Raw genomic sequence first — 26,714 nt, 5'->3', positions numbered from 1 at the left:
GGACCAATGCTCTCCGTCCTCCGCCCAAGCCCAGACGCTCACGCCCCAGAACCTAGAAGGGCGAAGCAGGGCAACTGCTAGAACTGCGCAGGGGGCGTGGTCTGGGCGTGGGCGTGGTCTAGGGAGGCGGGGCCTGGACCTCCCGGTTCCGCAGAGGCCGGCTGCGTGCCTACGCAGCACGTACGACGGGGGGTGGGGCAGGCGGCCCGGCGGGTGGCGGAGGCGCGGGGCCTGATCCCGCCGGAACCATGGCCAAGACCGTGGCCTATTTCTACGACCCCGACGTGGGCAACTTCCACTACGGTGAGGGAAGAAGGTTATGCGCGAGGGGTTTCGGGACGCGGAGGTCTACAACTCTAGGGATGGGAGCTGACGAACTCTCTTCTCCCACCCCCAGGGGCAGGGCACCCTATGAAGCCCCATCGCTTGGCATTGACCCATAGTCTGGTCCTGCACTACGGTCTCTATAAGAAGATGATCGTGAGTCCCGTCGTCTCTGCTGGGATTTGAGGGTGGGGGCGAGCTGTGGCCCTAGGGGTAGGTAGGCTGCACTGAATGCACCAAGTACGACCCACCCCTGAAGTGGGGGGAGGCTGGATAGAAGGAACCAGGAGCATCCCCCATATGCGAAGTGTTGGTGGGTGCATCCCCTGACTTAATAGGAGTTACTTTTTCACCTTAGGTTAGCCACCCTTTGACCTCAGGTGGACCAACCTTTGACCTAGGTTAGGGTGGAGTGGGGCTGGTTTGAAGACAGAAGGTGTTTTCCTCCCTCGCATTTCAGGATGTGGGCAGTGCTGTGGCCTCAGGAAAGGGAGAGGGGCTGGATCACCGAATCTGGGTGTGAGGTTACTCTCAGTTCCCACCCCTTCTTTGCCACCTCTCTCCGCCTCCAAGGAGCTAGAGCTCCAGGGAGGACTCTGCTGCCCTGTGTGTGAGTGTGTATGTGTGTGTGGAGGAGAGCAGGAGATGTCCTGAGTATTCCCTTTCCAACCTAGAATACCCCTACATGGGTAATCACTACCCAACCCTCACATGCTGTCTGTCCCCACCTTAGAATTTATTGCTGTGATATGCAATTATAACAGTTAAGCTCAGCCCTTATGCATTACAAGGGGAATTAGTCAACAGTATGAGTGTCCACTGCTTGTGCCGAGGCACAGAGAAGTGAACTGGTCGTAGAAAAGACTGAGGTGATGTTAGTGCATGAATCTATGAATCCCTTGAAATTTAGTCTGCCGCTGTATGTACCTGTGTGCATTTTTTGGGGAGAGAAAAGCTTTTTGTTCTGTCCAATTTCTAAAGAAGTGTGTAAACGCCTCAAAAGATGATAAATCTCTGGCTAAGCACCTTGGCACTTTGGGTTTTAGTTAGAAGGTTGTCATATATCCCATATTATTTGACTCTGAAATTAAGAACTCAGAGGAGAGAGAGGACAGAATCAGAGTCCAGGGGTGGAGAGGACTATGGAAAGAAGCAGGAATAGGAGATCCGGGGAACAGGGCAGGTGGATCAGGGCTCAAGGTTGAGAAAGTAGGAAAGGCTGGACTGGAGGTGAGAAGGAGAAGCCAACCCCCATGGTCTTTAGGGGGCTTGACCATAATAACCCACCTGGCTAATTGGAGCTTCTCTTCTTCACTGACCTTTGCCTCCTAGAATAACACGGCTTGAGGGGTCAAGGGATTGCTGTATGTAGTTTTGGACAGTCCCCAGGGCTGGGTTCAGTGTGGGTGGTCTCAGTCCCATTAGTGGGACTGACCCTGCCTGGGTTCATCTTGTGTTTCCATCCTGAGGTCTTCAAGCCATACCAGGCGTCCCAGCATGACATGTGCCGCTTCCACTCTGAGGACTACATCGACTTCCTGCAGAGAGTCAGCCCCACCAATATGCAAGGCTTCACCAAGAGCCTTAATGCCTTCAACGTGGGCGATGACTGGTGAGGGGAGGACTGGGACTTTTGATGCCAGGCACTTTGATGCCAGGCATTTCAAGGAGAATACTTGAGTGAGGTCTTGTGGTAGCAGTGGGAAGACATGAAGAGGCCTACTTGTCAGTGAATCATCATTTACCCATTTGTTTATTCAACAAATATTTACTGGTCATTTGCTGTAGGCCAGGTCCTGTGTTAAGTGCTGGGGATGCAGTGATAAACAACAACAGCAATATTTTAATATTATAGTTGTGGTAAGTCCTATGAAGAAGAGGCACATGACAGACCATGGGAGTGTATATGTGGAAGAATTATCCAGCTTGGGAGTGGGCTAGTCAGTGGAGGCTTCCTAGAGGAAATAATGAAGATTGAGCTGAGATCTGAAGAAAGAGTAGGAGGAGGTAATTAGGTGAAAGGTGGTTGGGAGGATAGAGAGTAGGGACAGGAATGTTGTGGGCAGTAGGGAGAACATGTGCTAAGGATCTGTGCTAGGATAACGTGTAACTCATTTGAGGAACAGAAAAAAGGCAGACCACAGAATCTGAAGAGAAGAGTGATCTGAATTGAGGTTAGAGGTAGGCAGGGCCTTTAAAAAGTAAACAGCCCTATTATGAATTGGGGTTTTTACCCCTAGAATAGAGGGAAGTCATCGAAGTATTTTAAAAAGCAAGAGGGTGATCTGACATGATCAGGTTTACATTGAGCTTGTATCATAGCAAGAAGACTCAGAGTTAGGCCCTGTGGAGAAGGGAGTGGACAGTGACGATAAGCCATGATCCTTGCTTACATTCTAGTATACATCCATGAAAATACAGTGACCATAACAGCTACCTTTACTCAGTTTGTTTTTAAACTTTTTATTAGGGAAAATTTCAAACATTTCTGAGAGTAGACTAGTACAGTGAACCCCCACATATCCATCACCCAGCTGCTACACTTATGAGCAAATGGGCAATCTTACTTCATCTGTATCCTCTTATGTTAGTTAGATTATTTTAAAGCAAATCCCAGATGTCATATCCTTTTATCTGTAAATCCTTTGTTGTGTATCTCCAAATGATACTCTTTAAAAAAAAACCACACAATATCATTATGACATCTCAGAAATTACCAGTAATTCCTTAATATCATTGAATTTGCAATCAATATTCAGATTTCTTCAATTGTCTTATAATTTTTCTTTTTTGCAGTGGAATTATTTAAATTAGGATCTAAACAAGGTCCACACATTGCATTTGGTTGTATGTATTCCGTCTCTTAAGACTTTTAATCTGTAATGTTTCCTTTTCTTCCTTGAATTTATTTCTTGAAGAAACCAGGCTGTAGATCCTGCAGTTTCCTACAACAGCTACCATTTATCGAATGCTTACACTGCTATGCTGGGGATTGCTGGTACATCCACTAAATTCTCACACTAACCCTGAGATATAATATTCCTTTTCCTGATGTTAGGCATAAGTAAACTGGAGTTTCAGGCGATTTAGGTAACTTAGCCTGAGTCACATAACTAGTCACTGCAGGTGGCAGGATTCAAATCCAGAGCCCAGGTTTTTAAACACGACACTAATCTGGTTCCCTGAAAGATCCTACCAATAGAAGCAGCCTGGGCTGGAGGACAGAAACGAACTCCTTAGGCTGGCATTGAGCACCTTCCCAACCTTATCCCCATACCCCTGCTGCATAGAGTCCCTTCCTACAATGCCCTTTGTTCCCCATTCACCCTCTCCAAGGCCTTCCCAGCCATCACACCACCATGAGGCTTCACACCATGAAGCCTTTCTTGACCACACCAGCCACAGAGGTCTGTCCTGTGCATGCTGCACTGCTCATTTGGTGTTCAGTCACATGCTATCTTGGGAAGTTCTTGATTTCTTGTTATTGCTGCTGCTGCTACTTCTGAGTTCACTTTATAGGTCTGGGAACGCAGAGTCAGCCCTCAGGCCACAGCTGGGGCCCTGTGAATGCTCTTTGTGCAGTTACACAATACTACCACTGGGCCCTCAGCAAACTTAAGCTACAGTTGTGCTTATCTATGCTTCAGTTGAGAATCAGGGATTTTCCTTTTTTTTCTTTCCTTTTAATTAATTTCTAATTGTTTGCAAAGTAATCTAATATAAAAAGCCAAATTGGACTATAAGGCTTTTAATGGGGAAAAAAAAAAAGTAGTCCCAGACCTAGCTCTCCCCACTATAAATCCCTTTCCCCAGTGGCAGCCACTTTCAGCTTCTTTAGCTATTTCTTCTGGTATTTATCTTTGGATTTCAAAGTAATAATAGTAATCTGTTGTTACTAATAATCTGTAATACTTAGGTAATGCCTACTATGTGTCAGGTACTATTCTAAATGCTTTACAGCCATTCGCTCATTTAATCTCAACAACCCCTATGAGGCAGGGTCTATTATTGTCTCCTTCTTACAGACAAGGACACTTAGGCACAAAAAGGTTAAACAGCTTGCCCAACCTCATGATCATTAGTAGGTGTTAAACAGTCAAGGTTTGAACCTAGGTAGTCTGGCTCCAGAATCTGGGCTCTTAATCATGCTATCACATTGTGCTGCCTCTTATAACTTGCTTATATTGCTATTTCTTCATTTATCAGTTTTAGGCATTGTCTGTCAAGCTCTTAGTATGGGAGATGAGCATTTAGTCTCTTATACCATCATCCTGGCTTTCCCTCCCCTCCCAGCTTCACAATATAGTTATATCACAATTTTTATTAAATAAGTATTCTGTGTTTACATTATTATAACTTTGAAAAATTCATTTACTATGGAGCCCAATAGTATACTATGATTTAATCTTTTTTCTTGTACAACTTTCTGTTTTTCCTGGAGCTGATAATTGCATTGTTTTTTCATTTGTTTAGTTTTCTAGGTGTCAATCACTAATTCTTCCCAAACCCTTTGAGAAACTCTAAAACTCCCTACAGTTCTCTTGTCACATGGTCAACTGTGTCAGCTGCACTGTTTTCTTGGAGACCTAAAACTAGGGATTTTTTAAGCTTTTCCTTTTTTAAAAGTCAGATTTTTGAAGGCATAATTTGCATACAGTAAAATTCACCCTTTTTAGGTATTCAGTTCTGAGAGTTTTGACAGAATGTATCAAGGTATAGATTATTTCCATGATCCCACAAAGGTCCCTCATACCCTTTTGTAGTCAGTTCTTTCTCTCCACCGTAGCTCCAGGCAACTACTGATCTGAGGTCTGTCCCTATATTTTGCCTTTTCCAGAGTGTTATATAAATGGAGCCATATAGTATATAACATTTTGTGTCTGGCTTCAAGCCTCTCCTTTTTATAAAGAATGAAGATGGTAATAATTATAGCTGACATTTATTAAAGGCTTACTAGGTGCCGTTCACTGTGTTAAAGGCTTTCTATGGGTTACCTCTTCATTATTACTATTTCATATACGTAGGGATAAAACTCTTTCTTAAAATGTGTGACTATAAAGAATATTATTTAACATTATGTTAAAATGTGATACACATAGAAGAATCTTTTAAGAAAAACAAAGTTCTTGGTCTCTTTCAGCTTATTTCCTTTTTGTGTGTATACTCAAGTACCTAGAAGCTGCCTACTTCTCTCCCCAGCTAGGTTATAAACTCCCTAACAGAGTTAAATGCTTCTTTACTTCCCACCTAGTGTCTCGCACAGGGCTTGGTACATGGTTTGGTCTAAAATATTTGTTGAATCAATTTGCAGATAACTCAGGTGTGTAGGAGGGGGAGAGAGGGTTATGGAAGAATGGCAATTGGAGGGGTTTGGGACGGGGAGAGAGGTGTAGGAAGGACCTGGACAAAGGTAAAAGGGCTCCAATTTGCTCCTCTTTGCTGCAGCCCAGTGTTTCCCGGACTCTTTGAGTTCTGCTCTCGTTACACAGGCGCATCTCTGCAGGGAGCAACCCAGCTGAACAACAAGGTGACCATAGCTTGAGTCCTGTTCCCCCTTTCCTCTGGGTGCCTGGGCTCAGGGCCTCAACCTTGACCCCGAGCTCCCAGCTTTGGGAATGGGCAGGAGGACTGTGAGTTGTGTGTTTGTCTTTCAGATCTGTGATATTGCCATTAACTGGGCTGGTGGTCTGCACCATGCCAAGAAGTTTGAGGTGAGTGAGGAGGTGATGAGGGAGACAATGGCTACCCTAGGGAAGGTGGTCAGGAGGACAGTCGGGGGCAGCTGGGTGGAGGAATTGTTCCTTTCTTTGTAAGACCACTATCTCACCATAGGCCTCTGGCTTCTGCTATGTCAATGACATTGTGATTGGCATCCTGGAGCTGCTCAAGTAAGTAGCCCTGGAGGAGATGAGGGGGACTTATAAGACTCTTGGCTGAGGAGGTCTCTCAGACTGCCCTGGCCCTGACCCTGACCTCCACCCCTACACTAGCTTCTCCCAAGTTCTTGGTGCTTTCCTCAGACTGCCTCTTCCTGTACTCTGCTGCTGATTCTGTGCTGCCTGCTCACATTTCAGCTTTCTCTGCACATCCCTGTCCTGTTCCTGCCTCGAGGCTGGAGCCCCAGGGCTGCCCTTAGGGAACTGGTGGTATTAGGTTTCAGGTGACTTGGGCCAGAGCAGACTCTTCATAATTCCACACCTTGTGTTTGGTGGGAGTGGGTTGAGGGGTTTTTCTTCCTGGGGTTCACCTCTGCCTCAGACCCTGGCTTTGCCCTCGCACCAGGTACCACCCTCGGGTGCTCTACATTGATATTGACATCCACCATGGTGACGGGGTTCAGGAAGCCTTCTACCTCACTGACCGGGTCATGACAGTGTCCTTCCACAAGTACGGAAACTACTTCTTCCCTGGCACAGGTATGGGAATAGGAATGACCGTCCCCCTTTGCACCCCTAAGCTCTTTGCCATGACTACCTCCTTCTCAGCCTTCAGGTCTCAGCTCAGATGGCCTCTCCTCAGAGAAGCCTTTCCTGACCACCCCAGTTAAAGTAATCACTTCCTTTCCCATTACTCTATCACGTCACTCTGCTTGTCTCTCTTAGAGCACTCACTGCTGTTTGTATTTATTGTGGTGTTTTGTTTTGTTTACTGTCTCCCTCCTATTCATGCCTACCCCCAAGAATATGAGCTTGGTGGGATTTCATTAGTTCTCTTTACTGCTGTATCCCCAGTGCCTAGTACACAGCTTGCCTCATAGTAGGCCCTCAAAAAGTATCGGTTGAATGAATGCAAGCTGCAAGAGACTTAGTGGCTCTAGGGTGTGTGTGGTGGAGGTACGCAGATGGAGTGAGAGGCCCTCAGAGTGCGGATTGGGGTTGAAGCAGCTGAGTTGTGGATGCCTCCTATGCATGGCTGCCGCTTCCCACTTCCCACTTCCCTATAGGTGACATGTACGAAGTTGGAGCAGAGAGTGGCCGCTACTACTGTCTCAATGTGCCCCTGCGGGATGGCATTGATGACCAGAGTAAGTACTGAAGTTTTCTCCCTGCTTACTGGGTCCCTTCTTTCTGTCCTTGAAATTAACCTCTTCTGCCTGGTATTGTCTGCTGTTGAGCCAAGTGTCCTTAAGGATGAATGGGCTTCAGAGGGACTATGAACCCCCTAGAAATTATATGCAACATATTGTGTGTATGTGCACTTTTCTGGGAAAAGAGTCATTAGCTTTTGTCGGTCACTCAGAGGGGTCTGGGACCCCTTCCAGAAGTTCGGAACCAATGGTTTGGTTCTTTGGGTTGCCCCTTTCCTGGGCTACACGCTCTCTCAACCCCTTTTCCTTTTGTTCCCTGTCTCCCCATCCCCTTGGGGTGCCAGGTGCCCATCTTTGGCCCTCTCCCAGGTTACAAGCACCTTTTCCAGCCAGTCATCAACCAGGTGGTGGACTTCTACCAACCCACGTGCATTGTGCTCCAGGTAATACTGTCAGTGCCCCCTCAGGGGACTCTGCCTGGGCTTGGGGAAAGAGAGCAGGAAGAGGAGAGCCTCAGGGTTGGTGGGGGAAGGGAAATGAAGGACATCGGGGGCATTCTGCTCAGTTGTCCCACTGCAGCGGCTTGGGGTTTGCTTTTTGCAGTGTGGAGCTGACTCTCTGGGCTGTGATCGATTGGGCTGCTTCAACCTCAGTATTCGAGGACATGGGTGAGACTTGCCTTCCTCCACTCCCCCAGGTTTTCAAGTGGCCTTGGGCCTCAATAGATGGAGTGAGGAAAGTTGGAGAATGAGCCTCACCTGTTCTTGGGAATCAAAAATAGCTACAAATTGTACTTGAACCAGAAATGTCACCTTGAACAGGGTTCCCCAGCTGGCCATTCATTCACAGTAGGTTTTTATTAAGCACCTATTATGTTCCAGGCATTGTACTAGGAGATGGGGATGCAATGGGGAAACTCGGAGTTTACAGTTTAGTTTAGGAAACAGACAAAGAATGAGTAAACCAACAAAATAAGTAGATTGTTATAAATCCTATGGAGGAAAAAGATAGAAAGGTAACATGCAGGATAACAGTGGGGAATCTACTTTAGATAGCATGATTTGGAAAGGATTTTCTGAGTGGGTGAAATTTCAGCTGAGCCCTGGACGCTAAAAGGAGTGAGCCATAAGAGGAGCAAAGAGAAGTCTGTCCCAAGCAGTGAGAAGGGCCCGTGCAGAGGCTCTGAGGCAGGGAAGAGCTGGTGTAGCAGAGGAGATGAAGTAAAACCAGTGAGGCAAGAACGCAGGGAACAAGCTGGAGGTGGTTTGAGGGGGCTCTGAGAAGGTGGCAGTGGCAAGTTGTGCGGAGCCTTTAGACCCTGGTCAGGGGGCTGGATTATGTTTCAAATATGATGGGAAACATTCGGAAGATTTTAAGCAGGGAAGTGACATGATCCAACTCATGTTTTAAAGTAACTGCTCTGACTGCTGAATAGAGAAAGGTTTGGGGTGGGAATGGGGGGACAGGAATGGACATGGGAAGACCAGTTAGGAAGCTGTTGGTGTTGTTTAGGCAGGAGATATGGTGCTTGGGCTAAGGTGGAGGAGGTAGCGATGGAGATAAGTAGATGGTTTGAGTTATATTTTGGAGGCTAGAACTGACAGTACTTGCTGGTGCATTGATGAGAATAGTTGATTAATAGTTGGGGTGCCAAGGTGGGTGTTGAGCAGGAGAGAGGTGGGAGTGCACTGTATTTTAAAATTTTTATTGAGACACAACATGTATATAATTAAGTGCATATATCTCAGGGCTGTGACTCAATGAATTTCACTACCTAGATCAAGATGTAGAACATTTCTAGTTCCCTTGTTCCCCTTCCCAGGCAATACCTAGAGGTATATACTTTGGCTTTTGATAATTTCCTCCGCCCATTCCTCTGGTTCCTTTTAACAGGGAATGCGTCGAATATGTCAAGAGCTTCAATATTCCTCTACTGGTGCTAGGTGGTGGTGGCTATACTGTCCGAAATGTTGCCCGTTGCTGGTGAGCACACTCCCTGGTTTTCCTCCTGCCCTTTGTCCAGTGTGTGAGCTACAGTATTCCTGAGAGACGGCCAGGTGAGCCCTTCAGCCCACTTGCTCAGCCTGCCCTCCTTTGCTGGTTGGTTTCAGGACATATGAGACATCGCTGCTGGTAGAAGAGGCCATTAGTGAGGAGCTTCCTTACAGTGGTAAGGAGCACCCCAGGATACCCCCACAACAGGAAGGCCATTCTCACAAGACTCCAGAATGGCCTGGTTTGAAGGCATATGGGAAATTTGACACTCTCAGAGCTCTGCAGACTAAACCCCTGGGCTTAGAGCAGGAAAAAGATTGGGCAGCTATTGTGTAGGGGTTTTGAATGGGAACGAAAGAGATTGGGAGTCTGGGGACCTACCTGTCTCTCTCTAAGCCATACCTTCTCCTCCTAATCTCCCTTCCCCCCTAAGAATACTTCGAGTACTTTGCCCCGGACTTCACGCTCCATCCGGACGTCAGCACCCGCATCGAGAATCAGAACTCACGCCAGGTCTGCAGCTCAGAGAAGCTGAGCACTAGGGTTGGGGAGCCCAGGAGAGGTCCAGGATGTGGGAAATCAGAGAAACCAGAGAAGAGAAGAAAGTTCTCAGCCATCACTATCACTGTTATCAGCTAGGAGGCAGACCAGTTTAAAGTAGAGGCAAACGGGGTTGGGAGGAGGGACAGTTATCAGGTGGGGGACTCGAACTAGGAGGGGTGAAAGGCAACTAGAAGTGTGGATGCTGGGAATCACTGGGAGTTGCTCATTCTCCTTCCTCACCCCCAACCAGTATCTGGACCAGATCCGCCAGACAATCTTTGAAAACCTGAAGATGCTGAACCATGCGCCTAGTGTCCAGATTCATGATGTGCCTGCAGACCTCCTGACCTATGACAGGACTGATGAGGCTGATGCAGAGGAGAGGGGTCCCGAGGAGAACTACAGCAGGTCTGTGGGCAGGGACTTGAGAGCAGGGGATTCCAGCAGGCTCGTCGGGAAGGTCCAGAGGGAAAAAGTAAATTGGAAGGCATTAGCCTAATTGTCCCTCACTTTTATCCTTCGGTATGCCTACTGTTTGGTCTGCCACAATTCCACACTTTTTTTGCCCTGTTTTTAATGACATAAGTAACATATATTTATTGTAAAAATTTTAAACAGCACCAAAATATGTTAAGTTTGCTTTCACATAATCCCAGACACATTCCACAAAGTAACCACTGTTAATAGTTGGATTTGTATCTTTTCAGATAGATTTTTTCTATAGATTACAAGTATACTATTCAACATGCACATATAAACACAAACACATACATACACTCATTCTCAGAGTTTGTGCAGGTTTTTTTTTTTTTTAATGCAAGTTGGGTCATTCTATACATATTGCTCTACAACTTACAGCTGTTCCTTTTTTTTTTTTTTACAATGTATCTTTCCATGTCAATATATATAGATCTACTTCATTATTTTATCAACTGTATAATATTCCATTGTGTAGATGTAGTATAATTTAACCAAGTACCACTGATGGGCATTTACATTATTTCCCATTTTTTTACTATTACTAAGAATGTGGCAATGAACCCCCTTAGGTATACCTCTTTGCATGCTTGAGTGGGTTAAATTCCTAGAATTGTTGCTGCTAGGTCAAAGGCTGTGTGCACTAAAATTTCTTATATTTGCTGCCAAATTGCCTTCTAAAAAGTCTGTAATAGTTTATATTCTTTTTATATTCTTTTATATTCATTTTACTCCCTCCTTCGGTTCTGAGCTAGACAGGTCACTGCCAGTATACTGCTCTCTAAGGCTCTTTGATTTCTTTCCTCTGTTAATTTTTTCAGGTGTGATAATTGTATTGTGGTTATTTTTTTTTTAAGTCTTTATCTTTCTGAGATACATACTAAAATATTTACAGATGTAATGAATTAGGGAAAAAAGAGACCTGGATGGAATTTTTTTTTAAATCCCTGAACAAGGTTTTCTGAAAAATGAAGGGAAAATACAACAGAACCCAGAAGTGCAGAAACAGATGCACTTAATGGAGAACAGATTTCGTTACATGACTGAGGGATAACCACAGCTGGACACCTGCAGGACGCTTGGTCCTGCTCCCACGCAGTTTTAGAGGTTTGAGCTGGCTCTGCTGCAGTCTGATGGGTTTCTCAGTCCCTTCCAGAATCTGCTTCTCTGTCTTAGAGTTCAGGCTTCCAGATCTCTCCTCTGGACCTGGGCGTTACTGCTCAGACCCTTAGGACCACTCTAACCTTCTTCCTCCGTGAATACCCCCTTATTCCCACTCCTGGTTGAGGAGGTACCTGAACATCTGGCCTCAGGATTCGTTTTTGACCCATCATCTCCTTCTCAACTTCTCTAGGTCTCTGAGGCTTGACTTTGGAAATAGATTTTCTTTGTCATAAAAACAGGTAAAAACTTGTTTTTAAGCTCTTCCTTTTGGTAAAGTTGGGCTTTTTCATCTATAGTTCTAGGCTATAGATTTTTCACCTATAGTTCCAGACTAGGCTGGGATCTGGGCCTAGTCTCTGCATTATACCACCCCCTCTCAACAGCCAGCAGAAGCCTCAGTCCTCTTCCTGTCCTAAGCCTTACCTCACTGTCAGACCACCCACTGAGTTCCTGTTCTTTGATGTTTATAGCTCCAGCTTGCATATCATTTACAGAGTAGTAATAATGAGCTACCACTTTCTGTGGGTTTGCTAAGCACCAGACTCAATACTAAGTGCTTTATATTAAAACATACATATCATCCTGTCATCATTTTGTTGCCGTCAGACAACCCTAAGAGGTGGCTGTTATCCTTAAATTACCAGAAGAAGAATCTAAGGCTCAGAGAGGTTAAATAACTTTCCAAGGTCCCACAGCTAGTTAAATATCAAGGCTGAGATTCAAACCTGAGTCTCTGACTCCACACCTTTAACCCTTGTGCAGAGGTAACTGAGACATTGCTTACCAGGCAGAGAAGGCCTTTCCTGACTTAGTTCCCCAACTTCTCTTTGATGACTTTCTCCCTTCTTTCTCAGTTATCAGCTGTGGGCAAGAGAGTTCAGTTATGAGTTATTCATATTCTCCCAGAGAATAGTTTTCCAAAAAGAAAGGAACCAGTATTGAATACTTATTGGACCCTTATTGTGTTGCTTTCACATCCCTTCACCCACTACAGGTTTATAATATCATGTCATTCTTCTGCTCGAAGCTTCCCTTCTTTTTTTTTTTTTTTTTTGTGAGGAAGATCAGCCCTGAGCTAATATCCGTGCTAATCCTCCTCTTTTTGCTGAGGAAGACTGGCTCTGAGCTAACATCTATTGCCAATCCTCCTCCTTTTTTTTCCCCCAAAGCCCCAGTAGATAGTTATGTCATAGTTGCACATCCTTCTAGTTGCTGTATGTGGGACGCGGCCTCAGCGTGGCTGGAGAAGCGGTGCGTGGGTGCGCGCCCGGGATCCCAACCCTGGCTGCCAGTAGCGTAGTGCACGCACAGAACCGCTAAGCCACGGGGCCGGCCCTGAAGCTTCCCTTCTAATTGCACTTAGAAGAAAATCCAGATTTCTGACCATGGCTTTAAAAGGCCCTGCATGCTGGCCCATACCTACATCCCTGGTCTCATCTCTGACTACTCTGCTCCATGCACACTACTCCCAGCCATCCTGGTCTCCTTGCTCTTACTGGAATACATCAATCTCCTTCCACCTTACAACCTCTGTACTTGGTTTTCTTGCAGCTTGGAATGGTCTTCCTGAGATCTTTGCCTGGCCAGTTCCTTCTCAGACTTCAGGTCTTACCTGCTTAGAACAGCCTTCCCTAATAATCTTGTCTGAAGTTTTACCCTTTTCCTCCCATCACTCTCAGTCACATCGCTTTATTTCGTTTTATTCATAGCACTTTCCACCATCTGAAGTTATCATGTTTATTTGTTTACTTTGTTGGTTATTGTCAGTCTCATTTATTAGGTACGTTTTTTGAGATAGGCAGAAATTTTGTCTGACTTATTCTCTACTGTATTGCTAGGGCTTGTGACAGTGTCTGGCACAGAGCAGTCTCTCAATAAATGGGTATTGACTATATGAATGGATGAATGACTGGTGATCAGTCTGTACCAACAGAAGGAGAAGAGTGGTTCTCTGACAAAGGGGGCCTGAGAAATGGCTCCAGAGAGGGTGCCTATGTGGGAGAAGATTGGAACTTGGAGAGTGGGACCCTGACCTCTCTCCCCTTGCTTTGCAGGCCAGAGGCACCCAATGAGTTCTATGATGGAGACCATGACAACGACAAGGAAAGCGACGTGGAGATTTAAGAGCGGCTAGGCTTGCTGTATCCCAAGGAATTCCTTTTTACCTCTTGATTGGGTGGGAGGGAAAAGGTGTGGCTCCCCTAGCCCTGGACCGGTCACCTTCCGGGTTTTTACCAATGCTAGGGGAGGGTTTGGAGACCACATCTGGTTCTCGAACCAACTATCCCCTTTCCTCTCCTTCCCAAGGCCTGACAATGGTACCTATTAAGGATTGGGTGGGGACAAGGATAGCTGTCTCTAGGACATCTTAAGCAGTGGGCCCTACAAGCCAATACCAGCCCCTCTGACCCCCTTATTCCTTCCCTGCTTCCCTCCAACCCAGAGACTTTGAGGGCTGAGGAGTAGACAGGACTGAGGTTGCCTCTGACTTCCTCCTTTCCTGGGTCCAACTGCAGGCCTTACTTCCAGTGCAGGTGAAGATTGAGGGATTTTAGGGGCCTCTGGCTCCCTAACACCTTGAGCCCAGATGATGAGAAGTGCGGTTTTGAGTTGGGAGAGGATGTGAAAATGTCCTGTTCTGACTTTTGGTTTTATGTCCATTTTACCACTGTTTTTATCCAATAAACCAAGTTGGTATTTTTTGTACCTTTTGCCTTTCTGGTAATATTCTTAATTTTTGCTAGCTGCCCAGATATGACAAGAGAGGAAATGGAAGTGATGATGTATATAATAAAAATCATACTTAACATTCATTTAGCACTTATGTTAGGTATATGTATTCTGCATGGATTATCTTACTCATATATAGGGAGTTAATAGAGCATTCTGGTTAAGAGTTAGACAAACCTGGGCAGATTACTAGCTTAAGAGAGGGAGCAGAGGATAACTTCAGGTTTTTGAACCTGGGCATTTGGAATGGTGATGCTGGTTGGTGAAGATACACTGAGATAAAATATGTCAAGTGCTTAGCACAGTACCTGCCATAAGTAGTTGCTCATTATCTTAACTGTCTATGTGAAGAACAGTGCTAGATACTGTAGTACCTACAAACATGGTCCCTTCCCTGGAGGAGTTTACAATCCAGTAAGGAGTGAGATAAATGCTATAGCAGATGTGGACAGTGGTACAAGAAAGAAGAGTAATAGATGGGTCACTCTTTCCATGCTTGGATCCTGTCTGCTTCTCAACACTCTAGCTTAGAAAGTAAGTAGCTTTTGAACTGTTTTGGACAAATTGAGTTCAAAGTGTGGGCTGGACAGTTCTATGCAACTTTTCATCAAGCAAATAGAAAGTGGAACACGAGGTAAAGGCCAGATTTAGGATCCAGCCAGTTTGGCGGAGTCCCTGTAGTATACTAGGCCCTAGCCTGAGCACTGGGGGCTCCAGAGTAAGTCACTGACTCTGCCCTCCAGGGACATACATTTGAAATCTTTTGCCAGCTGTGGGCAAGATAATGTTGTCCATACTTTGAGGCCCTACTAGGTACCACTTACTTTTCACACAAGAGACATGTACCTGGGAGAATGGATGAAATTACTGAGGGGGAAATCAAGCTAGTAGAACAAAGAACATACTCTTGGAGAACACCTGTTCTTTTCACTCAGGTTTGGTTTATGTCAGTAGGGAATCCTGGTTAAACATAGGGCTTGGCAGTCAGACTAACCTGGGTTTAAATTTTCTATCAATTATGTGTTCTTGGGCAAGTCACTTCAACTCTCCAAGTTCCAACTTCCTATCTGTAAAATGGTGAGACTAGTGGAATCGATCACATGGCATTGTGAGGATTCAGTGAGAAAATACATGTAGAGGGCCGGCCCCGTGGCTTAGCGGTTAGGTGCGCGCGCTCCGCTGCTGGCGGACCGGGTTCGGATCCTGGGCGTGCACCGACACACTGCTTCTCCGGCCATGCTGAGGCCACGTCCCACATACAGCAACTAGAAGGATGTGCAGCTATGACATACAACTATCTACTGGGGCTTTGGGGGGAAAAAGTAAATAAATAAATAAAAATTATAAAAAAAAATACTTGTAGAGTGTTTTGCATAGTACCTGGCAGAGAGCAACTGCATTGTAAATGGTAACTATTATTACTGTTTAGGCATAAGTTGGCAGTAAGTAGTTTTTCCAGATTAGAAACACAACTAGAAAATAGCAGACCTGGGATTCAAAACTAGGTAATCTAACTCCAGAGCCAGTCGAGTTCCAGTCTAGCACTTGCCCTGCACCAAGCTCTGTTCTTGGCACATAGCTTTCAATAAATGGTAGCTGTTACTTCTTTATTTTTTCATGTTCTCCATAGGTATGGCCCACATAAAAACTGTATTATCCTGGAAAGCCTGGCACTACATTTTCTGCCAAGATAACAGTCTCTTATGCGAATTTTGGTTCAGATAATATCCTGGTCTGGGGTGTCAGAGGGTCCAGGTTTTACAGCCACGTGGGCACTGTGTGGGAGCGGGGAGGCCTGCGCCGCTCCAGCCTCTAGGGGGCGCCGTTCCCTGTTGAGGCCGCAGAGAGTTGCACCGCCCGCTCACCACCCCCCCACGTGAATCCGAATGGTTAGGCCCGCCGGGCAGGTAGCGCGTTTCCGCGGCTTCCCTCCACCCCTGTCCCTTCCCCCATTGGTAGGGGCTGCGGGTCCGGGCGGAAGTGGGGCACGCGGGCGGGAGCTAGGCGTCGCCGTTGTATATTCATGAGGCGCGCGCAGCCGGCATGCTAATAAGGCGGGGCGCGGCAGCGGGCTAAGGAGCTGCTGGGCGGCGGCAGCGGCAGCTTGCTCAGAGCTGCCGGGCGGGAGCGGCGTAGGCGCAGGGTCACTCTCCAGCGCGAACCTGGACATGGAGCCGCAGGGCGGGGGCCTGGGGCCCGGCCGCGGGTCCCGGGACAAGAAGAAGGGCCGGAGCCCGGACGAGCTGCCTTCGGCGGGCGGCGACGGCGGCAAATCCAAGAAATTTGTGAGTGTCCCTCCCGCCCGGCTCCCTCAGCCTGGCCCCGTAACCGCCCACTGGACCCCGGAGATCCCCGCAGCCGGCCCCAGGGGTGCACGCCGGTCTCTAGGGAGCCGCCTCCGCGCCTCCCTTCCTGGTTTTGCTCGGTCCTGGGCTCCGCAGCCCAACATCCTAACCCCCCGGGACCTCGGGGAGCCCCAGAGTCCCACCCGGCTCTTGCCCCGGCAACCTCGGGGCTTCCTTCGTCCCCTAGCCCGCACGCTCTGCCTCCGCCCCCATAGCCCCGGCCGGTCTCAGCCCCATCTCTTCCCTCTCAGCCCCACTTCCTTTCTTCTTCCTCTATTGCCCGAGGTATCACTATCTTGGTTCTCTGTGCTTTTCCGGGTCCATTTTCGCTTATTACCCTTCCCCCCTTTTTTGGTATTCTCTTCTTTGCCTCTCCAAAGGTCACTTCCTTCTCTGAGATTGATCCCTTTCACCTGCTAACTTTCCTCCCCCCCGAGTCCCACCTCTGGGCCCTCAGCCCGGTGTCACCTGATAATTCTTCCCCTCAGGAATGTTACGTGACTTGAGCCCTACCTGCCCTCCTCCCTTGGACGTGTCCTGGCGATTGCAGGAATGGGTTGCTGCCCAGGTGCTGTGGTCACTGGTCATGACGTGAATTTGCTTCCCAGTAGTTCTCTATCCAGAGAACCTGTCTCTCTGCCCTGTTGCTTATCACTTTTCAGGGAGGTACAGCTTCTCTCATGCTCGTGCCCTTCTTGAGCTAGGATGGTGATAAACCTCCCCCGTGGGGAGGAAGTTAGTCGGCAAGTCCAAGAAGTTTGTGGGTAACTGTGTTGCTTTTTATACATTTCCCATGATAACCATCCTCTACTCTTCTGCCACCTCTTGTGCCCCAAGGCTACTGAGATCCCTTTTCCCACCTGTAGAAGAGTGTTGCTTTCCTCAGGTGCCAGTTACTTCCAATCCGAGTCTGAAGGAATACTGATATTCATGTAACACTGTCATTTTTCTTTACCTTTGCCCACACTAAATGCTCTTTTTTACTCCTTTCTCCAAGGAGCTGTTTGCTGCTTACGGTAAATGCTTTGAAAGATATGGGGCACTATCCAAGAGAGGGAGAGTCTTGTATCTTAATAATCATTTGCTAGTTGTACCTGTAGTTACTTAGTCTTCTCTTCCAGGTAGTCACACCCCCACTCCAGTATCTCTTTTTACTAACCAAATGGCTTCTCTTTCCTCTGTCTTTCTCTTATCCCCACTTCTTAGCGTTCTGACCCAACTTAAGTTTGAGAAGAAAACTGACAAAGTGATGGAAACAGGAAGAAAGTGTTGCTTTGGGACCTAGAGGGTTGAAGCGTGGAGGGGACTAAACAGAATTAAAATAGTGACTCATCTCTTCCTATTTCTAGCAAGGCAGGTGCTTCTAGACTGTCCTTTCCAGTGACTTACAGGCTGTTAGTAACTGCCTGTTTTTATCTGGCCAACACCGTTTTTTTCCAGAAATGTAAATAGTAGTGGTGACCCTCCCCATATGGTGACTAAGGCAACATTTCCTCGTTTCTTTAGGATAAGACTCAACCCTCTAGTTAGAGAGCTTTCCTCCTAAGACTTAAGTTCTAGGGCCCCTATTCTATTTCTGTATCTTTTTGTTTTGCTTTTGTTTCCATGGGTACTGTTTGACCTTCCTCACCCGAATTCCAGCTACTCCTGCTGATTTATAGTGACCTCTGTGACTTGTAAATGTTTTTCAAGTACTTAATAGAATTTTATGTGTGCTTTTTTTTTGATCTAACACTTGTGTGTTTCACAAATTTGTGAAATCTACTAAGTGTGTGGTGCTGAAACACCTCAGATACCTGAGGAAGCTGAACTTCTTTTCACCTGTTTTTTGGAATGTCCATGGAGTCTTGTATATGCTGAGTGGATTTGGCTCAGAGCTGTTGGTATTTGCTTTGGAAGAAGGTGGAGCTGAACCAAGTTCTCTTTTTCTTAGGTGTTGGTCTTAACTCTTAACCTGCTGAATTTTAAAATGTATGTAGCATTGCACTGAGGAGAATTGCACTGGTAGCTAGGGGATTGGAAAGTTTCTAGGAAAGTAGTGCTTCTTACCCCCTTTATTGCCAACTATAATGTACCTCAAGGCATCAAAATATTGTCTTTCTCATTGCTCTTTTTATGAGAACTCCGTGGAAATGAGAGACTAGGAGGAGCATTGCAATCCACTTCTCTTTGTGGCTGTGTATGTATATGTGGGTGGGTGGAGTGGGTGAGATGGCTGGTGTGCTTTTGTTACCCATGGCTTAGTTTTCTTGAACTACAGGCTAAAAGTGAACTCAAAGCTGTTTCGCCTACTCCACCTTTTCTAGAGTGTGTCCTCTGGAACTCCGTTAAGAATGTACTTTATGAAACTGCACTGGTTTGTGACTTAGTGTGTGCGAAGGTTATTTGTTTGCATCTGAGGGGTTACTAATCTCTTTAGCTGCTGCGTACCTTTCCAGGCTTATGCAGGTTCTAAATACAGATCAGCTGATGAGAACAGAGCTCACAAATTGCCTAAGATCTACTCTTACCTCCTGAGGCATTTGTGTGGAAAGGACATGGAGTCTGAGCTTAAAAAGTGGTTGGGAATCATCTTTTAAAAACACGTGGTGGTTAGAGTTCTGACATTTGTGGCTGAAGCCAGGCTACTTGGTATTCCCCCTTGGTTCTTCCCCCTTGGTTCTTCATAAGTCTGTCTTCTCCTGGGCCATGAGCGTGTTTATCCCTTCTCTGGCATTATTCTAGTTCCTTTCAGAAGTCCTTAAGATGAAGGAAAATAAAAATTCTGAATGAATAGAGTGTTTTCTGACTTTTCAGCAGTGATGAATGTGGGTGTCAAATAGACTGATTTCTGAAATGTGTGTAAGGGGAGTGAGTATAACCAGGATGTTAGGAGGCTGCAGAGTGCTCCTACATTTTACAGACTGCCTGTCTTCTCATACAATCAGGAAGCTGATACATTCTAAGAAAGAATGTTGCTGCCTGATTCAGCTAGGAGCATAATTTTGTAAAACATGAATTTTAGTGTAGGGTTAGAGAGAATAGATATATAATTTTTTAAATCTTGTTTAATTTTGGATGCCTATGTTGAATTATTACCATGTTGCAGTGTCATGCCCTTCTAAAAGCAAATTGATAGTGGAAGTGTAAATGTTTAGTTCTGTCTACAATGACAGCAGTCAAAGGTGAAGGGTGCCAAGCAGAATTTTAAACAGATATTAGGAAAGGTAGAGAATATGAAAGAAGTGGAGTTGTTCGTGCAGATATCTGCTTCTCTCCTCTTAAAGAAGACATTAACTTTGATCCAAAAGGTTGCAGAAAACCAAGGAGTATACAGAGAGCTTTATGCAAGTCACATGGGCTTTTTTGAAAGATGATAAACACAGGGATTACTTAGTTTGGAAAGAGGGAGGGGAGCCTACAGGAATGTTATTTAGATGTTTGAGATGACAGAATGATACCTTAAAAATTTCTGCCCTTCTTCCTGCCTTGTCTTTAAAGAGGCAGACCAAGGATCCACTTGATAATGTTAGTTTTACTTGTGTCAAGGGAAATCCTTCCTCACAGGAGGTGAAACTGAGGGAATGCCTCTGAATTAAAATCTCTGCCTTGGGAGAGTTGGTAAATGTTAGGATCCTTTTATAAAAAGAGCTGTAAATTTTATGACCTGTAAATTATGTTTATTATAAAAGCTAAGAAAATAGTTGTAAGTGAAGTGAGAAGTGATTTAACTTTGTTGATGGGCATAGGGGTCAGAATAGGCTAATTTTATTTCCTGTGTGATAGAATAACCTTTGATATCCCCTGGGGCCCTCAGTGTATTTTATAAATGGATTCCAACGTTATTCTTGGAGAGTGTTATATTTTCAGTGAAACGTAATAGAGGCTTAAAAGATAAAGTTATGTCACATATGATTTAGAACAGGTTAAAATCATGTTTATTAATAAGAAATATTAGGTATTATAGAGAAACAAAGGGTTTGTATATGCACGTGGTGTTTTCTCCCATTTTATAGCTCAGTTAGCTGAAATGATTTATGACTACAAAAAGCATCCCCATTTTGAAGCAAACTGTGTTACTTAAGAGTTTTTCTCTGTTGTGTTGAGCCTCCTATTCTCAATCACTTTTGTTTGAAAGCAGTAGGAAAAAATTCACCTCTTGCTACCTAGCAAAGCAGCATGGGGTGTTTGCCCCTAGTTAGGGTTAGGTGAGACAAAGCCAGCCCTCTCCCCTTGCAGACAAAGCTGCCTATCATCCCCTCCCTCTTTGTTTGCATTCCCTCCCTGCTTCTTATAGGGGCTCGTTGGAGTCCCATGGACAGCCAGGCCTTTGGGGAATCAGGAGTGGTAAAAGCTGTTGATAACTAAGATTTCTTAAAACCTTGAAGCTAAAATTGACAACAAGTAAAGAATATTTTAATCACTATGAACATATTTTACTACCTTTTTTTTTTTTTTTTTACAAACGGTTTTTAGAATCAGGAAACTCTTTTTAAGAAAATAAAAGAGTTACTGAAGGAAAAGAGAAATATGAGACCAGTATTTTAATGAATTTTACCACCAATTACAGGATAACTCTGGGTGAATCATTGTTCTTTCAACTTTGAGATTCTTACTTCCATTCATTATTAAAGCTTGCTATGAATGGTAGCCTTAAAATTTTAGAGTTGGAAGGACTCTAAATGTCATCAAGCCCAAACACCCACTCAGTGCAGCAATCTCTTCTTACAGTTGTAGGTTGGAAACATCAGGGGGCTACGGGGTGGAAATTGGATAAATGAGTGGAGGAGGAGAAACAGAAATTTTGGATTCTACATTTCCTTTAGTAAATTTCAGGATCTTGGAGTAGCTTGAGTAGTAGAAAGGGATTATATGAGAGGAACAGATAGACCAAAAGCTATGAGACTGAGAGGGAAAAGATCGAAGAAATTGGCTTTCTGTTGCTTGGCTCTGTGACAATTAGGGAGTGTCAGTTTGTCCTTTAAATATTTGCTTAAATTTCTTCCTCCAAGAAGGGGGACAGAACACCTAAGGGGACACAAAGGAGAACAAGCATAACAGAACTGAATTAAGAGAAACACATGGCATTCTTATGTAGAAGCATTCTTGTATGGATGATGGGAAATTCCATCCTTGGTGGTGGTTATAAGTGGTCCTCAGGCAGTAGCTACTTGAGCATTTTGTTAGGGTAGCAGATATAGGTAGAGTTTATGGTGTCCTGGATTATTTTTCTGAATTTCTGATTCTGTGACTTATTCCCTGTTTTAGGAATAGTACTGTGTGAAAGCATAGGATTTGCGTTTTCTTTTAAGATTTCACATACTTTAAGGACCCAACAGAGGATGATGTTTAAGCCATCTTTGATCCTAAAGGTCACAGAAAACCAGGGAGAATACCTTGGTAGTGGGCTTACATCTCAGATATAGCTGCCTTTTTTTTATGTTAGAACTTTAGGATCAAGTAAAAAGGATAACCCTCACTTCCTTTTTTTTTTTTCCTGGAGTAGGTCACTCTTTATTCAGGGGTCTTTACCATTTTTTTTTTTACAGTGTTATTGATGTATAATTAACATATAATAAAGTACATATATTTAGTCACAATTTGTGAAACCATTACCACAATCAAGATAATGAATATATCTGTCACCCTCAAGAGTTTCCTCCTGCATCTTTGTAATCTCTCCCTCCCATCCCTCCCTGTGCCCCCATCCCCAGGTAACTAGATATTTGCTTTCTGTAACTATAGATTAGTTTGTATTTTCTATAAGTTTATGTAAATGGAATCCTACAAAATGAACCCTTGTTTCTGGCTTCTTTCAGCGTAATATATGTTGTTAAAATATATTAATAGCTCATTTTTTTTATTGCTGAGTAATTCATTTTGAATGGATTTACTATAATTGGTTATTCATTTACCTGTTGTTGGGCATTTGGGTTGTTTCCAGTTTTGGGTTGTTTTTTGTTGTCGTCGTTGTTGTTTACATTCATATACAAGTTTTTGTCTGAACATATGCCTTCATTTCTCTTTTGTAGATACCTGGGAGTGGAATGACTAGGTTATATGGTAGGGCTATATTAATTTTTTAAGAAATTGCCCAACTGTTTTCCAAAGTGGTTGTACCATTTTACATTCCCACAAGCAATATATGAGTTCTGGTTCCTTCCCAACTCTTGGTATGATCAGTCTTAAATTTTAGCCATTCTACTGGTTGTGTATAGCTATCTCAATCTGGGTTTAATTTGCGTTTCCATAATGATGTTGAATGTCTTTTCAAGTGCTTATTTGCTATCTGCGTATCTTCCTTGAAGCGTCTGTTCAAAATCTTTGCCGGGTTAAATTTTTTTATTATGGTCTAAATATACGTCCTTTGTTGGATATATGTTTTGCAGATATTTTCTTCCTCCTGTGACTTGCCTTTTTGTTTTCTTAACAGTGTGTTTTTAAGAACAAAAGTGTTTGATTTTCGTGAAGACCAATTTTTTTGCTTTTTGTGTCTTATTTCAAAAATCTTTGCTAAAATCACAGTCACTAAGATTTTCTCCTCTGTTTTCTTCTAAAAATGATGTAGATTTTGCTCTTAAATTCTCCTCTTTTCCACTGTGGATGTGAGCTATATTCCACACATTCTCTTTGGGGTGTAAATTTTCCCCTGTAGGCAAGACAGAACATTTCTGATATTCTTAGGATTGAGGACCTTAGAGATTCCATTTATCCTGGAAGCATTTTCATCTTCTTATGTGGTGCTAGAAACCTTTTGTTTTCCTGTACTCAGTGTGCTACAGGTTGTATAAGGGCAATCTTCCTATCTATAAGTATTAGTGAATGTTCAGCATCTTTATGGATAGGAAGATTAATTCATTCCAGACTGGAAGGACAGGGAGTAATAATAACAATAACAGTAACAGTAATAATAGTTGTTTGTTGCATACTTACTGTTGCTCTAGCCCTGTGCCGAAGAGCTTTAGATTCATTATCTCCTTAATCTCTACATCTACCTTATAAAACAGGTACTATTCGCATTTTATAGATAATTAAACTCAGTGAGATCAAGCAACTTGCTTAGGGTCATAGAACTAGGATTCAGGTGTAGGTCTAGCTGATTAAAAAACAACATGTTCTTATTCACCACATTGTGCTGACAGTTTACAAGTGCCCAGTTTTTGTGCCTGCAGTATAAAAGAGTATTCATTGCTAGAAATTTTGTAGAAAATTTTGATGGTATCTCTTTTGACAACTATGGTCTATTAAAACTGGACTCTCCTCTAGATCAGTTGGTGGGAAAGAAGTATTGGGTCTAGATGTACAAAGTGCAGTGGCTAAATGCCTAACTGCTGTTTGCATTTAGTAATTTAGACTTTGAAACCATTGCAAGAATCTTAATTAAACCTTTCTTATCTTAGGGATGAAAAAGTAGCTATTACAGTGCATGCAAAACCTATCTTTCCCCCTGGCTCATGAGTTATTAAGAAGTTGTCAATTTTTTTTTTTTAAATATAACCTTATCTCCTTTTTAAGTAGAACAGCTCTAAAAGCGTCACCTGTTAGGAATTTTAGTTTAAATTGCTGAGAGCAGCAGGTAGTGGTGACGAAAGGGGAGGAGGGAGCTGTTGCTAAACCATCTCTATAGTTATCTTTTCTATGTTTTAGAGTTGGCATGTGGTGTTCTTTGAGACCTCTCTTTATGGCCCTAAAACTTGACTGTAAGGATGGCAAATGGCTAAAAACTACAGGGTCTCTTCTGAGTCTGGGGACTGCTGAAGTTTGTTCTTTAGACCTGGCAGTTATTTGCCTGTAGTTAATAATTAAGGCATTGACACCGAGATCCAGGTACCTGGAACTAGGATTTTCTGTATGACTGGTGGCAAAGAGTAGAGAATAGAGTTTCTCTTGTTTGTCTGAACCTACATGGATCTACCCTAGATCCAAAAGGCTGATCAAGAAGTCATGTGGTTGTCCTATCAAGTTCAGTCCTTGCTTTTTAAGAGATTGTAATCTCAGCCATGTCTATAGAAGAATGGGTAGGAAAAGCTCTTGAGGCCCTGAGTTTAGACTTTAAAAGCTGGAGAAATTCAGAGAAGTAAAGGAATTAAGTGGGAAGATTACTGGACTGAGAGTCAGAAGACCTAGGCTTCAGAATCTTAGAATGCTGGAGATGAAAAGGATGCTAAAAATTATTTCATTCAAAGCCTTTGTTTTACACATTAAGAAATGTGGGCCTAGAGAAGGGATCTGTCCAAATTTACAACTAGACTTAGGACTAGAACCCTATCTCTCACTCCCACTGAAGTATTTTTTTCCATATATTGCTGCTTAGTCTGACCTTGCTACTAATTAACCATGTGAACTCTAGGTAAGTCACTCCACTTTTCTTGGTTTTTTTCTTGTAAAATTAGAGTGTTAGCATGAATGATTTCAGAAGTCTATACTTATGTCCCAAATTCTATCTATGATCCAGAATATAATTGTGGGCAGTGCTAGTTAGCTTCACAGAAGATGGGGGACATGACAGGCCCTGGAAGCAAATCCAAGGATTGGTAGAGAAGAGGGGGAAGGGATTTCATGAGGTGAGGAGCAGTGTGAACAGAGGCTCAGAGATACGAATGTGTGGCTGTAGTAAAGAGAAGTGACCCTGTTATAGCAGTCTAGAGGATTAATGGGAGATAAATCATTTAAGAAAGGTGAAGCCACTTCATAGAGATTATTTTATCCCTGGGAAAGACTTTTAAGTTTTCTTTTTGTAGAAACCTGCAGAAAGCAGGACTGAAAATTAGCGTTTTGTAACATGTCCTGATGCATGTTGGTTCAGTTTTTGGCCATGTGAATGTGTGATGGTGACAGTTTTAATCAGCATATCCAAGAACATGAATAGCTTAGTGTTAAGGTTCCGGTAAATCATTTCTGCTGTCTAGATGGAGTTTAAATAGTTGTTTGTTTGATTTCCAGTCCTTATCAATTTTAATACATCCATCTTTTCAGACTTTCAGAGATTAATCTAGATTTTAAAAAATGTGACTTTGTCCAGCTAGATCTCAAAGCTTTATAGCCAAATTGTGGGCTCAGGTGGGAAATGCCATTGTGAGAACAGTCCGAGCCTATCTTTGGGCCCTACTGTTTCTTCTAAATGTTCTCTAGTATATGGTGCCGTGTGGGTTTTGATTGCACGCTTATTTGAAGTGTTCTTTAGTTTTTTGTGAATGCAAAAAAAAAAAAAAGAAAAAATAGAGAGAGAGAGAGAAATCTTTTTTGGGGATCTCATCTCCCATCTAGCTTGTAAGGTGCCTAAGAGCAGTGGTGGTGTTCACATAAAAATTTCCTTTTATGTATTTTAGTTTTAATATTAGTCTTAAGAATCTTGAGATTATTTTCAAGTCTCTCCATTTCTGTGGTCTAATGTAGGAGATTGACAGTTTTGAAAACATTAGTCCTCTGTCACGGAGGTAACTATGAGGCAGAGAGAACCGCTAACATAACTATACCTGACCAGAAGAACTCTGTTGAGAAAAGATTACTATTTTTCTCCAGAGATAGTATCTTATAGTTTTGTCTTGTGTTTAATGAAGAAACATGTCTATAGGATTAGGAATTTCTGCATTATTTCACATGGTACAAGGCTGCTAATTTTATAAATGAGGGCAGTATTTGACCCAGTGCTCTAGGGATTGTTAACATATATTTAAAGTGAATAATTGCCAAGTCTCCATATTATTTGTATCTATTAGTATCCTAGTCTTTCATGGCTACAGACGGTTTACATAGAATATTAAATAAAAAAGACAAGGATGAGTCTTCAAGTCCTCAGGATATGTCTGGATCTCCACAAAAAATGCTAGTGTGGCAGTAGGAGTGCCCAATTTTTTTCTTAAACTCACATACTCCTACCCATAGCTATAGAGTTCCTTCAGTTCCTTCATTTGGCCATAGAAGCGAAGTAGTTTTGGATTGTTCTAAAATTATTTCATCGTGCTTGCATGGGGCCTGCAGAGATATTTTTAGTTTTGTTAGTTTTTGTGAAAGATGTGTGTCAAGCTCCTCAGACAGAGAGGTTTCTAGTGATTTCTTGATTTTTGTATTTTAAAAAGATGGGAGTTGGCCTTAGTTGGCAGCTCTTTGCATCCGCCAGGGCTTGTTCG

At 43.7% G+C, this 26,714-nt stretch overlaps 2 protein-coding genes across 3 annotated transcripts in view; both read left to right on the top strand.

The window, feature by feature from the left end:
- The first annotated feature begins 196 nt into the window (after positions 1-196).
- Positions 197-14,236, top strand: HDAC3 (histone deacetylase 3). The gene is made up of 15 exons (XM_058542757.1): positions 197-303; positions 398-480; positions 1,794-1,936; positions 5,770-5,851; positions 5,979-6,035; positions 6,157-6,212; positions 6,607-6,740; positions 7,268-7,348; positions 7,721-7,794; positions 7,955-8,019; positions 9,245-9,334; positions 9,463-9,521; positions 9,780-9,859; positions 10,140-10,297; positions 13,585-14,236. Exons 1-15 carry the CDS (start codon positions 249-251, stop codon positions 13,652-13,654), a joined length of 1,287 nt encoding a protein of 428 aa, XP_058398740.1. The 5' UTR covers positions 197-248; the 3' UTR covers positions 13,655-14,236.
- Positions 14,237-16,351: 2,115 nt separating this feature from the next.
- The window catches only part of DIAPH1 (diaphanous related formin 1), a 109,757-nt gene continuing 99,394 nt past the window's right edge, over positions 16,352-26,714 (top strand). For both annotated transcript variants that reach the window (XM_058542751.1, XM_058542746.1), the window contains exon 1: positions 16,352-16,545. In XM_058542751.1, coding sequence (XP_058398734.1) covers positions 16,429-16,545 — 117 coding nt within the window. In that variant the 5' untranslated portion in view covers positions 16,352-16,428. The remainder of the gene's footprint in view (positions 16,546-26,714) is intronic.

Source organism: Diceros bicornis, chromosome 1 (genome assembly GCF_020826845.1).
Source record: "Diceros bicornis minor isolate mBicDic1 chromosome 1, mDicBic1.mat.cur, whole genome shotgun sequence".
In the NCBI taxonomy this organism is placed as follows: Eukaryota; Metazoa; Chordata; class Mammalia; order Perissodactyla; family Rhinocerotidae; genus Diceros; species Diceros bicornis.
The sequence above is the reverse complement of the archived record's forward strand: the minus strand, read 5'-3'. Positions and strand labels throughout refer to the sequence as shown.